At 37.5% G+C, this 14,803-nt stretch overlaps 2 protein-coding genes across 7 annotated transcripts in view; one reads left to right on the top strand and one right to left on the bottom strand.

Moving 5' to 3' along the window:
* Positions 1–14,803, top strand: part of LOC100645050 (tyrosine-protein kinase transmembrane receptor Ror) — a 347,662-nt gene that overhangs the window by 77,817 nt on the left and 255,042 nt on the right. The window lies entirely within an intron of this gene.
* The window catches only part of LOC105666016, a 59,237-nt gene continuing 54,290 nt past the window's right edge, over positions 9,857–14,803 (bottom strand). For 4 of the 5 annotated variants that reach the window (XM_048408294.1, XM_012311287.3, XM_048408296.1 and 1 more), the window contains one exon: positions 9,857–14,641. In XM_048408294.1, the coding sequence (XP_048264251.1) occupies positions 12,125–14,641 (2,517 nt within the window). In that variant the 3' untranslated portion in view covers positions 9,857–12,124. The remainder of the gene's footprint in view (positions 14,642–14,803) is intronic. The other variant, XM_048408295.1, reaches the window with a different exon arrangement.

Genomic DNA, 14,803 nt, shown 5'->3' with positions numbered 1-14,803 from the left:
AAACCTCCTTCTAATCGATACGACCGAACGCATCATATTTCCCACATAACCGCTTCTATCCTTCCTCCAAAATCCAAGGTCAATCATTTAAAACCCTTGTTAGCAAACCAGCATCGTTTCACGCTCACGTTGAACACATGTCCCCGGAACTCGTATATTTTTGTAGATGCATGCAGCGCGAAGAAGCATTCAGCCAAACTAGAGAGCGAGAGAGAGAGAGAGAGAGAAAGAGAGGCGAATAGAACGAGAGGGGTTCATCGTGGAAATGAATGAGCGTATAAATCAGCGTTAACGATCGTTCTGCAAACAACTCGGGAGGCCGACCGGTCCCGAAATTAAATAAGTCCACACCGATCGCTATCGTATCCTCATCTTTTTTCTCTCTATTTCACCTTTCCCTTTCTCTTTTTCCCCTCTTTGCCTCACTAGCTTTAATACAGGCATATAAACATAGAGACGAGGCAAAGGCATCGATCTACCAAGGAATGCATTATTCTTGGGTTCTCGGAGGTTGCCTCGTTCCCGCCGATTCGTTCTGCTTTGCATATAACAGCAATAAACTGGAGATTTATGCATTTGATACGATAACCGCTGAGATTCCGATCGGTCCGGTCAGCTACTGCTTCTTCTCGCTTGGACAACAAGAGGAAGAGCGTCGCGTGTTGGCCACGGTTGAACGATCTGCAAGCAGAATTTCTGTGATTAGGCCCGGAGTGTCGGGAACCGCATACTCGAGGGAATATTCGTTTCCGGACGACAGAGCGAACAGTTGTGATTTGAGCTGTTATACATCTCGGACGTTCGATGATTGGAGCTTGAACGTTCCACTCTGTTTTTAACTGCGCTCCGCTCTTTCGCTCATTTTCTCAGGCTCAATCCTATTTTTGCCATATTGAAGAATATCTCCAGTTTGAACAAAAAGTCTCGTCTCAACTTTATGTCAAAAACTTTTTTAAAATAGCTGGAATTCTTTTTGTCCGCTGAAATGGGAGCAGGATTGAAATATAAACATTCGAGAATCGAAGTAGAACTAAGGATGGATAGATATAACGATGTTAGAACATCATATTGTTCGTAATTATGGTGCGTTTAGGAATCTTAAATCTGTCGTTCGAATATTATAAATCAGTAACACACTATTAGGAATTTTAATTAAAGACTCGCGAACGTAAAGTTCACTCCAAAAAAGTTGATTCTAGATTTTTATTATTACCCTTAAAGTGTGGAATCTTCTAAAATTGTTTGAATATTACAGGTGCGTTCGATATAATATTTTCAAATGGAAATTTTAGTACATTTGAATCTTTTCTTCTTTTCTTCATTTCTCACTATTTTAGACTAAACGTATATTTGTATTTCATCGAGAGATTCTTATCAGAGGGATAGTTTGCTGTTTCCAACCAACAATATCGACGTATTATACCTCCGTTGGTTACCGGAATGGCTAAACACGAGCTGTACTGTTGTCGTTTACTTAGTTCTGCTTGGAAACACGTACCAACTTTGTTCCTTATACTGGTAAATTTATCTTTGATAATTGCACTGCAAACTCGATCAACCATACGTAAATCGAAAGTATTTTCAATATCGTATATTGTATATTTAGTATATTTGCATATATTGAGTTGGCAACTAAGTGATTACGGATTTTGTCATTACGTGGCAATTACTTAGTTTCCAACCCAATAGTTGTGTGATATATTTCAATCTATCGCGAGTTCCAAGGCAAAATATATAAAATTCGCGTGGCAATTAACGCGTTAAATAGCAAGAAAAGTTAGATACGTTAGAAAGATATTTCTGCACCGGTTAAGTACTTTCGAGAATCGAGATTGACAAAGCTTTCGCAGAGGGAATCGCACGTGGGCTGTGTCCATTAGCGCGCGCAGGAAAGGAATTCCCATTTCCGGCGTACTTTTAAGCGGTTCGATACTCTTTTAGCAACGCGGCTTCCACGGAACAAAATTAGACACGGGAGAACGTCTTCTCCGACTGCATTCATGTCTCGCGACTTCTGCTAAGTGTACACGTACACATTAGTGCGTTTACATGAGTACATTAGAGTGTCGGATGAATTCATTATGCAGCGTATGACTATATAATGGGAGGCGTTTGCTGGTGAATTTATAGATGTACGATATACATATATAATTAATCCTGTAGATTTACTTAATTAATATCGACGCAGTTATTTATTCATGTTATTTAATTTTCATTTCTACATCGAAATTAGAAAAAGGGTAATGAGGTAATAATAATGTACCTATTAATTAAGATGTGGAAACAGTTACAATATCAACTTTATTTGTTGAAACGACTCATACAATTTACCTACGGGCACATTTGATAATTTGGAATAATGTAAATTAGTAGAAGAGTTAAACGTTCTGATTATAACTTTCATCTTGATAAACGTACTATGCTTCATTCGTAGTAACTGACGTTTAAATATTACTGTAGAAGTAGAGATTGTATACACAGGGTAAATTTTTATGAATATTTCATCTGATAAACCTTAATTCTTATTTTTTCAGTCTACAACAAGATTGATGTATTTTATAAAAGTATAGGTATGCTATATTTTTAGTATGTTTTTAGCATATTGTAAAATTATATACGAGTAGAGTTGAAAATATTATAATATATTATTGTCATTAATAATTATTAAGGAGACAATGAACGACAATCCAATGTTACGGTATAATGCTTTAACAATAAAACAGATAAAAAAAATTACAATTTGAAAACTACATTTACATATCTACATATCTGAAAATTAAAATTTACATATCTTAAACGTGTCTTGATAAATTACAAATTTCCTGACATTAACTTGACGCTAGTTGCTATAAAGCAGCAAGCAGTCCATAAAAAGACGATTTCAATAAAAAAAAAAAAAAAGAGTTAGCATTATTCTGGCCTTAAGGAAAGTGGATCTTTGGGGATAAAACTCGCCTCGATTCTACGGAATTCCGTAGAACGGTGAGATTCGAAGCGATTAACTTTTCAGATGACACGGCGTTTCGATCCGATCAGAAGTGGATTCGACACTTCAACACACTTCGGAATTTCGGAACTTTTTATTTCGCGTCGGATCAGCTTGCTTTCTACTCGAACGCACCCCCAGACTTCACCCCACTTTTCCCCTCTTTTTACCACGAGTGTGGGAGGCGTGCCGGATCGCAGGAAATTTGAAACTGAGAGCGAAGCATCCGCGATAAAAGTCGAAAGCTCGCCGAAACGTTCTCTTCAACGATCGAATTGCAACGTGTGTCTGCACGGTGCACAGGTCTCCGAGGAAATTGCGTTTCCACGGTAAACTGCGGTATTTTCAACTTTGATTAGATGATGTGTCCTATGACGGAAATTGATTAATCTCGTATAACCGAAATTTTATTCATTTCGCAAAAGAGAAAGTTATGTGATATTTCAGGATCTTATTTGAAAAAACGACGTTTAATAATAGAAATAATAATTTCTTTATTATACAAATAAATAATACTAACTTTATTACACAGATAGAGGTATACTTATGCTGTTCAATTATAGAAGCAACCAGTAAGTGCAAACAAGTACAAAAATTTCTGTACAAGCTTTTTTTTAAATTTCACTATACTACTCTCATATTTAATCTTTCTGTATCTAATTTCGATAGAATTATGATCAGTGACGTAAGAAGATTTAGACAATTTTTAATACAATAAGTGTAATCCTTATAATTGTTGTAAAATTGCAAATAATGTAGGTAGCTCAACAAATCTGAATAAATCGTGTAATGTTATTTTGATAATGTAAAAAAGATAACAAATGGTAGTTTAATAACATTAAAAAGATAAAAAAAGATGGAAAGATATCAATCTAGTACGTTGACAGTGCATCGTTTGTTCAGAGTTCATCCATCGACGCTGCAGCTCGTTTCGCATGCCGGCGCAATTCGCAAATATTTGCGCGACGAAGGAGCGATTGCAAAAACGCGGAGTTCCGGCAGAGGCAGAACCGGCTCCGACCGTACAATACGTGTGCTCATAACAGGATATTGGATGTTTCGTGTAAATGAACCATTTGTGCCGCGCGTTGTTCCAGTGTATTTCAATTTAACTAAAGTTTTTAATCGCTTGATAGAAATGTCTACTGAATTATTTAACAAAAGATGTTGGAGAGCTTGGTGATAATGTGACTTCAAAGAATTGGAAATCGATTCGAGTAACGTTGTTCGATGTTTAATTAGAATAAACGTGAAAAGAGAAAAATATACGCGAATAGAAATCAGTGAAGTTTCATTAGTTTAATTAACTATGATTTATTTGTCCACATTAGCAATTATTAGTTTCCTATATCGATGATAGAGCAACGTATAAAGAATATGGATTTTTAATTTGTAGAGTATATTTGTTATTTTTATAATGCGCAAATAATTGAAAAATATTTATGATCAAGATGCATATAATTTATAGTCTCAGTAATAGATTTTATTTTTAAAGACAGCTTTAAAATTGTTAAAAGTTGTTCAAGAACTCAACTTTCGCAATCTATATTTGTTAAATAAATTTAAAATCAAGAATATGATAACTAGAACGCTCCTTAGTTTTACGTGCGTTGTGATAAATTCGAATATTACTGAAACTTCTGATATGGAGATACAAAGATAACCAACTTTGGAACCATGTACATAACTATATGAAAGTTCATTAATTATTATGATACACTGAATTATTAAACTACCAGCGGTTAACCAGTGTTTCAACACAAGTTGCAACATAATTTACATAACGTAAACTGCTAAATATTAATCCAAACTATATAGCAGTGAAACACGTTTTAGAATAAAAAATTACTTCCTCAAACTACAAGAAGCATTTTCCTGGAAACCTTCTAATAACATTCCTTCACTGAATTTTTATTTTACTATTTCTTTATAAACCAAAAGATTTCGGCAGTATCTTACAGGAGTCGCGTAGCGTGGTAAAACAAATTTATTTCAAACATCGCAACGCTGCTCCAGCTATTTTCAATAACGCTCTCGTCGAGAATTACAAAGAAAACTTCGACGCGAGGCGAATTTCCGTGGAAAAAAAAGATGTTACAAGCCTGTCGAAATTACAGGATGGAAGTTTCACGGAAAATATTCCTACGGGAGTTTTTCGCGTCCAATAAAAAGGCCGGATGAAAGTGGCTGCAAGTTTCTCGCTAAAGAAATTTCAAACACTTTTGCGTTTTGCCCCTGGCGAAGAATTCAACCGTACCTCCGTTGTTTTCGCGTTCTATGTATACTACCAGCATTACACTTGCGGCAGTTTCATTACTCTTTTGGTAGGGACGTCGTCCGCCCAATTTCGACGGGCAGACTGCGAGCTTTATTACGTTCTCGCGTTATATCGCTGGGCTGGACACTCGAACACTGGCTAGGAATTGCGCTTAACACGTGATGTCAGAGCCTGGAATGAAGTTTCTTCGTTTAGGTCTTTGCCTGTTCCCACGAGGATTAAATTAGATTGGATTATCAGCTTTTCTAACGAAGTTATTGAACATTGCTGGATATTAGAAGTTAGTTGGTAATTGTTTTAATTTTTATGCAATTTCATATTTTTACCAACATAATCAAAGAAATGGAAAGCAGATAACAATTTACTTGGAACATTGAACATTGTAACAACTTCATATATATAATTACTTCGTTTTTTATATTTTTACAGATTATCTGCATTACGTAGATTTTCACATTTTTCAATTTCCCATAAATGCATAAAGATCTACAGTTTACATCGAATACGATAGTAAAGTGTTATTCTTGTAGAATAATCTTTAATCTTTTGATGCATCGTATCTTCTTAGTTTTAGTCGTATCACTTAGTTTTGTTGGATTTTTTGACATTTTTGTATCAATTTTGTCTTCTTCTTGTCTTTACGTTTGAATATATAAATTCGAAGAACGTATATGTATCAGAGGTCAGTTGGTAGACGTTTGAATTTAAGAAAAGAATCGACACTTTCACTGTAGGTTAAAATAGTGGTGTGCTACAATTATTTGGTTGGCAACTAAGTGATTTCGGATTTTGTCATTACCACTCAATGGCAAAATCCGCAATCGCTTAGTTGCCAACCCAATACTATGTTTCAAAATTTACTAATAAGTTGTTTCATATTGATTTTGCATATAATTATTTATATCGTTAATATATGCTCGCCATATGCTAGATTTTAAAATAGAAAACACGATCCTGACGATTCTAAATCTTAACAACTTAGAAATACGGATTCCACAGTGAAAAAGTCGAAAACAAAAAGAAAAAAGAGAAAATTACATAGCGATATTAATAAATCCGAACCACTTAAGTACACGTCACTAAACGTTTTTCTTATTTCAGGTAATTATACGTCTTTACACAAAGATTTGCTTAAACTACGGCGCCACGACGTTCGCTCGGCCTGACCGGATTCATAAAGGCTTTACGAGGTGCGTAATTAAAGCTGATTATCTTAACGGCCATTGTAACAGTAGATATCGTTCCCGTCTTCAGCCTATAAATACTTGCGATAGGCTTTTAATTGGAATTCATGGGCTCGAGTGCATAGTATTCCCATCCGATAATCTTCGTTGTATCGCGCGATATCTGGCCCAGACGAATATAGCCAAGCTCTGTTTGGTAGCGTATGTGATAAACGTATTTCTCGAGGAGGTTGTTGCACAATTACGATATATCTTCAGGGTAAAGGTAATTAACAGTTGAAACAGGTTTTATTTCTTTCGCTGATTCCTTCGTCCCAGCGAAAATTTGAAGGTTGATGATGCTCGTAAGTTTGAATGGGTCTGTCCATTTGTGGCTAATCCATAGCAGTGTGTCGAGTATTTTTGCATTATTTTTATGCAGTTAAAAAGTGATAGCAAACAGGTTTTTCACATACAAGGGGTTTGCTTTAGTTAGGATAAGATTCAGAATGAGTTTAACACGTTCCATGCAAAGCTGATAATCGACAAACTATCAATTTATGGAATCTATTTTCTCTTATAATAGCTTTCTTCGGTTTTCAAACTTTTTATGGGCAAAGAAACAAGCTAAATGAAAGTTTTCACGTTATCAATATCACTGTAGCTGCGTCGGGATAAAGAATTAGTCACACGAAGGGTTCAAATGTTTTCTCGTGGTAAGATATTGACTTCAATTTTAGATAATCGATATTGGTGTTAGATATCTTTCTATATGGAATTCTCTATCTTCTAAAGATAAGCAATTCATCTTATAAGTTCCAATTGCTAGAAAACTTTTCCTTCTATAAAAAAAGTATCTCGAACGAGAGTTACTGGTACTGTCAGATCTTTCACAAGATTATTTGAAACGCAATAAAAAATTCCCCTAAATTAAAAGAATCTGAAAATGAACTCTTCGAATATCATCAAACGCAAGGCAACTTCATTAACTTGATTTTCCTTTAGATATCCAATCTCTGACCCAGTCAAACCTCCCTCTAATCCACGCCTACCGCATGATCAAAGTACATATTTCCTTGCCCGAGTCATATAACATCCCTTGTCGCACACAATGAATAATTACTCTCGTATAAGCCCTGCATATCGTTGTTCTTGTTTCACAATAATCGCATCAATTATTCAAACGACCTGTCACCACTCAAATACATACCCTCAGCTGCTCTAAAGAGAAGTTTAAAGGTTGCCACGCGTTGTATAAGAATTTAATCAGAGATTCATAGTCAGGAAAGCCCAGGCGGCGAAAATCATGGTCGAAACGAAGAAACCTGATCTCGACTGACATTTGCAAATGACGTTAGCCCGTATTAACGCGGTGGCTGTGTCCGCGCCGTGAGACAAAACGTTTCACGCTACCTTCTGACGATGGAATCGTCGTCGTCGTAAATTAGTTCCAAGTTAATCGGTGACGGCGTAGGGTTGCGAGCGCCAGTCTCTTCTGGAAAGATGGCCGCGTGAAAAGAGATAATTTGCATTTTAATTGCGCCAGTCTGCGCCACTCTGCCCCCTCCCCCCCCCCCACCTCTCGAACGGTGTGCACCCTCGTCGACGTTGACACTGCACCCTTGCAACCTGCCCGCGCCTTTTCTCGCGAGCGTTTCCACGCCAAAAGCTTTGTTTCAGCCGGCATTGTGCCATGAACCTTCGCCTTTTCGGCTTCCAACTCTATCAGACGATGGTAAGCTCATCGTCGATCGTTGCCAGCTTTGGTTATCTTTGTCGCCGCGATTTTGTCTTCGTACTTTGCCACTTTTCACCTTTTGTGTTGGTAATGCGATCAGAGTGGATGCTTTTGAAATTTGTTTTAAATGTTCGATTTTGTGATACTAGTAAACTGCAATTTTTGTGCATTATGTAACGTACAGAGATGTAAAAAATATTCAGTTTTTATAGGCTTTAACGAGCGAAATAAATCTTTGTGTAGTTTTCATTGCCTCAGGTATGTTCATAAAAATTTCAGGTTTCTGATTTTGTAACATGGCAAGTCAGACATTTGCCGGCAGTTTTGGCAATATAGTTGGAAATTGAACTTTCTGAAATTCGATCTGTTCCGTGATGAGGTTTTTAATTTGAGGTTTCTGTTTCTGTGGCAGGAAAAGCTAGATATTTGGCAAAAATGATGGTTACGTAATTAGAGGAAGGCATTTGAGATTCATTCCGTTTGATAATAAGCTTTTCAATTTCAGTTTCGATTTCGTGGTATGCGAAGTTGTGGAGATTTAGTGAGATTTGTTTCTGTTCATTATCTACCTGCTTAATTATTTTTCTATTTCTATAATTATCAACTCTGATTTAAAAATACACAATTTTTATTTCACATTTAGCAAAAATGATTGAATTTCTAAAATAAAAGCCAATTACAAGTAAATTATATTCTAAACGGCTCGGGGAAACCTTTCACCGAAATAAATTGAATTATTCAATATTTCAAAGCCAGCAATCCTGGAATCATAAATTAAAGCTACGGAACTTCCACAAATAGAAATTCGCGCATAAATATAATTTCGTTTGAAAATCTGGCTTATTGAAAAAAATCAAAGAGCATTTCGCGGAAAGAAATTATCTCCGGCCGCGGTTCAAGTTTCCTCTTTCCATTTCATGGCTTCCTCCCCCTTGATGCTCTTAAACTTTCCTTGCCGCGGAATGGCAAAGGAGAGAAAAGAGAGAAGAAGCGGCGCGTTTAATTGTAAGTACATTCAATTTACCTGGCCGATTCCTTTCTTTCGATTTCTTTCAATTTCTGCTCCACTCTCCGCGTCTTTTAAGCAATGGCGAAAGGAGTTGCTGGAGGATGGAATAACGGGAACAGAGAACGCTGGAAAAGTTTACGCGGAAGATGCTCACCAACTTTGCCTTTAACTTGCGCGCTCACTCGCTAAACCCCCTCGCACCCAGACCCATTAATAAATCGGGCTCTTCGAGTAAGTTGCGTAGAATAATCAATAATTCGATGAATTACCGAGAAGGATGAATGACTCGGCGAAAATACGAGGGTCTGCCCCGTTGTAATTCCTCAGCCAATGTACCATGGTGGTTTGTTAAGAGCCATGGGGGAAAAAATTGCGGGTAGTATCAAGTTGAGCTTTCGAGATCGGAAAATAATTGGGCGCAAATTGCAGGATGTTTTTAGTATATTAATATCTCGAGTATAAAAGCGGAGATTCCAAGTGGAATCAGTTTTCAGTCGATATGAATAGTTATTATTTATCCTTTCTTTTTATTAATGGATTAAAGGGATCATTCAGTTAGAGTAAATATAAATAGAAAGGATGATTTTAATCCGCAGCAGTGTCTACTTTTAAATTCGTAAATAATTTCTGGGAATGAAAAATCTCTTATCGAAGGATACGGAAAATATTGAACAGCTGTTGGTTGAGCTTATCGAAATTAATTTTATTGAAAAGTACAATCTTTCTGGAATATTTATATGAAATTTCACATTAGAGATTGTTAGAGTAACGAAGTCATCGCATTTTACTCTCAACTCTAGCCAATTACACATATACGAAGTTTAGTTGGAATCGTTGATTGGATTTTTCTAGGCACAGTACTAGAAATATTAGAAAATATTGTCGAGCTAATTTGGCTGAGATTTTACACAGCTGTTTTACATCGAATGATTTTTTACATCTTTTCGTAGGATATTTGAAGAAATTGTTACCTTTTATGTACAAAGAGAATATATTTGTAAAAGAAATTTTCACAAATTGCAATTATTCTATATTATAATAATATTGCTAAATTTCCTACGATTTTATTTATCTATTGAAAAAAAATGGTGTTTCTTCGGTTTCTGTTAAACAACAGCACTTCGAAAGCCCGCATCGAAAAATACATTTTATCTTATTATTTTTTAATAAACTTTATACGATTGTCAAACATAAATATTTCTTCTAAACGATCTAAACTTTACTTTAAAATTATATTTACATCTCTTAGAGATTACATTATAAATAAAAACCAATCTGTCAGACTTACGTATATCAATTTCAAATCACGCAAGATTTGAAAGATCAAACAGACTTCATTTCATTTTACAACAATTTATACTTTCGAACTTTTTTAATGAATATCGCCCCTTAAGCTTAAATTAAATGCGCAGACGTATTATTTCTTAACGTAACAACTGACGTTAAAGCTTAAGCTTTTTACCGCGTTCTATGAATCATTTTTCGCCCAGTCGTATTTTTCTACCGTTAGGAAATTTCTTCAGTTTTTTCTTTCTCAAATTTTCTTAAATCCTACTAGTAAGCTCTTTATCCGATTAAAATAAAAATGAGATTAAAATATAAAGAAAATAAAAGAAGATCGCAGCAGGGTTAAATTCAAACTGGTTAGTCGAACGAATAGAAAATCGAACTTTTATTCCATCCTTTCATTCCATTATTCTTAGAATCGGTATTAAGAGTAATCGATATAAAATTGGATAATACCAGGACTTTTTACTGGCACAGTTCACGGAACTTTTATCGAGGCGATCATTGACGTGGTCTGGCTTCTCCGCGTCTGGTTCCTCGTTAAATATTAATCCCCTAATTCGATCCACTTGCGCCTTAAGCATCGTGAGAGGGCAGAGACTGTGCTTCCGTATTCCTGGCAAGAACATCACGGTTGCAACTGTCACCTGAACGGTAACGGGTTTTATGGTGTCCTGGTTCTGCCGGCGCTAGTTTTACGACCTCCCCCATTGGCTACAGCGGTTACCCTATAGTATAGTTACGCTGAAGTGAAGGTCGATACGACTCCTCCTGGAGCACGCTAGCTCTCTGTTCGGTATTTTCCTTGGTTATCCAAGAATCCGCTCAACTTAAGAGTAGAGAATTATTATTACATCGGTGCATATAAAATGCCGCTCTATTTTTGTAACTTTGAATTTTAGTAGGACAAACTATGCATTTAATTTCGTTCTATCGCCAATTACCAAATACATCGAAGATGAAGAAATTTGCTGTAAAACACGTACATAGATGTGTGAAATACTGAAATGATTTATAATAAAAATATTACAATTTCGTATAAGGTCTACATTTGGAAAATGTGCTACTAAAGTTGCTGGTAATACAGAAGCATTTGAGGAAGTTCAAAGATATTCTTATTTAATTATTTAATCAAATTGAATTATCAGAGGAGATACTGTGACAGTTCTATTTCGAGAGTGTTTCACTTTAGAACCAATAATTTACATAAGTCTGAAACGATGGAACTTATCAGTTACTCTGCTAGTATATTGAATGATAAGTAGAAATTCGATTAAATATATGATTCTTTACATAAACAATGTGTGACGAAAATTTTCTTTGATAAAACGATACTGCAGATATATCGAATTAAAGTACACCGTACAATTAGAAACGTAGTCTGATAGTTTGGACTATTTATTCTAAATTCCTCTTACAATTAGTATCACTCTCGCTTGGTCGAACTATAGATTCGCTGACTCACAATACAGACCGAATAAACTAAACACTCTCACATTCCTCAAAGACATCGACCCTGCAAGACATTCCATCCACATCAGGCCAGGCTGATTAAAATGAAACCCGAGGGCCACACGCTGATAAGCCAAGCCACAACATAAACAAAACTCGAACGTTTAATTAGATCCAGCCAGAGCCACCAATAAAACCAATTACGGACTCCCTAAACACACCCGTTGCCCCAGCAAGCGCACCAAGGCACGTTTCCACTGCTGGTACTTGCTTTCCTTGCCTTCACGCTGCCAATCTCTCTGCTGCTAACAGAATTAGTCCTCTCCCTCTCTGAATTCAGCACCATCGCCTCCTTTTCTCTACCAATATCCAAGCTGCCACTTCTAACTGTCCTCATTGAAGTCAACGAAGGCCTCTTCTTAGCGTTGAAGTAGAGAGACACCCTTCTCATCTGTTCCTTCTTGGGCGAATCTTGACCAGACGAAGACGATCTGCTCTCGTTTTTATCCTCCTGGCCCTCTGATGTAGTCGTAGTGATACTAAGTCTCGTAGGCTTCTTTCGTGTCGATTTTCCAGGAGACTCTGGCACTTCCGACGACGTGACGCTACTCTGCTTCTTATACTTCCTTTGAGCAGTAGGTGACGCAGGTTTTTGCTCTTTATTGGCACTACACTTCTCTTTTCTGATCGTTCTCTTCCTACGTCCACTTGGTGTACTCGGTACACTTTCTTCGTGAGAAAACACGTGTTCGTCTTCTTGATGAGAATCTCCATCTATGGAGGTCTGCGTCTGAGCTGGCACCTTCAATGTTAGGTTATCGTAGTACATCATCCCTCTTTGTGGATACAAGCCTCCTCTTGGCAAAAATGGCACGTTCTGATACAAATTCTGTGTATGTAAATAGGGATTGGTATTTAACCTACGCATAGTGTTGAATTCGTAAGGAGTAGGTGGACCTACTAGAGTATGCGGACTCGGTCTCTCAAAAGACGTTACCTGAATCTGAGGCTTGCTCGTTGGAGACATCAATTTTCCATTCATTAGTTGGTTAGATGGGATTAAGAGACGGTTTTTGTCAGACTGAACCGGTCTGTACCTTTCTGAAAAAGGAACTCTGTTGAAGGTGGGCACTTCAGATTGTGATGGGTAGCAGCACAGGTTGTCATCGTTCACTTGGACGGACAGCGGTCTGGTGACGTTGTTCTGGTTCATGTAGCTGGTAGACGGCTCGAAACTTCGTAGAAAGGGGTTCTTGAAGAGTCGATAGTCTATGGTGGGTAACTTGGGGATTTCTGGGATGTCGGGGCTCATCGCCTGTTCCACGCGAGGTGCCTTTAGAGTGACGTTCAGGTACGATTTGTACGGCTTCGAGTCTGATATATTGTCCAAAGTGTTGTCACTTCGAGTCAATATTTGTTGCTTACCATTAGATTGATTGACCGAAGCGGTTTGAGACTTACTAGGTAAATCCTGCCACGACATCGACTTTGTCAATTGATTGGTCGTGCCTGATTTGACTTCAGCGATTAGTAAGTTGTCTGTACTTAGGAACGTCCTCTGTTCACTTTTATCATTTAATAGATTACCCTCGTATGGAATTGCTCCATCAACGTACAGATCAACCGATCCCTTCTGAGATGTGAACTGACTTTTCGAGATTACAGTAGACCCAGTCTTGCCACTACTAGAACTATTCCCAGTTCCAAAGTGACTGACAGTCGGCGAGGATTCTTCAGTCTGTTTCTTTAACTTCGAAGGCAGTGGAGCAAAAAAATGCTTCGGTTTCTCGGCTCCTGATAACCCAGGACTCTCTTCTGTCTCTATCTTCGTTGCATCACTAGCACTCAGATCGGTTGGTCCCTTCATATTTGGCAAATTTGCATTCGTACTCCAACCATTTTCAATCATTTTCTCCGAATTCTGACGACTATTTCCAAAGAATGTCGAGTTGAGTGGATTACTTGACAATTTTAGGCCAACACCTCTTCTTTGTACAAAGCTTGGGAAATTAGGAAAACCTCCGATGGTCGATGCGAATTGTTGCTTTAATTGTTCCTGGTGAATTGTAGCAAAGCTCTGCATACTTGGTGTTCCGTCAGTATCAGTTGCTCCATACGTGGTCACCTGTGTCTGAGGCATTATAACGTTACTTTGCCAGCCTGCAGGAGGAGCGTGTATTATTTGATCGTTGATTTCATTCATAGCCGGACCTGCTAAACTCGATATTGGGCCTATTCGGTCTGCATTTATTCTTGGACACGGAGAAGTTAGCATCGTTGATGCATCAGCAGGCAGCATTAGGTTTAGCGTGCTTGGGAACTTGAAAGGATACTCGTTATAGTAAGCAGAGCTACCTAAGCAAGTCGATGATTGATAGGCGCCAGGACAGAAGGGGATGTTGTCATGAAGTTGCCTCGACTTTAGGATAGAAAGTGGACTTTTCTGTTCTTTGGATTGCAGAACATCTTCCGAAGAAGCTTCCTTTTTATCCTTATCTCGTTTCGGCTCTTCCTCTTCGTCGACCACTGATAAGTCGTCGAAGTCTACGTGTAGCCTATGGAGGCCGTTACTGGTCATTTTCTCCGTGGAAATCTTCTGATTTTCCGCGTTGTCTAATTGCTCAGATTTGTCGGGTTCCCTGGTGGTATCTTCGCCGTCCTCGCTGAGCTCTTCGTCCTCCTCGAAGGAGTAATCAGATTGCAGACCGCCATCCTCATCGGAGCGATCCTGAAATGTATAATCCTTTAAATCTCTTAATTATTCTAATCCGTGACATTTTTTGTATATACCATGTACATTTTAATTTCTATTAAAAATACAGTTTTTATAAATTTCGTAACAAGTACTTCTGAATTTTTACATCGATATTCAAATTGATTAATTCCATCA

Source organism: Bombus terrestris, chromosome 8 (assembly GCF_910591885.1).
Source record: "Bombus terrestris chromosome 8, iyBomTerr1.2, whole genome shotgun sequence".
NCBI lineage: Eukaryota > Metazoa > Arthropoda > Insecta > Hymenoptera > Apidae > Bombus > Bombus terrestris.
This window is presented reverse-complemented; position numbering and strand designations above follow the sequence as displayed.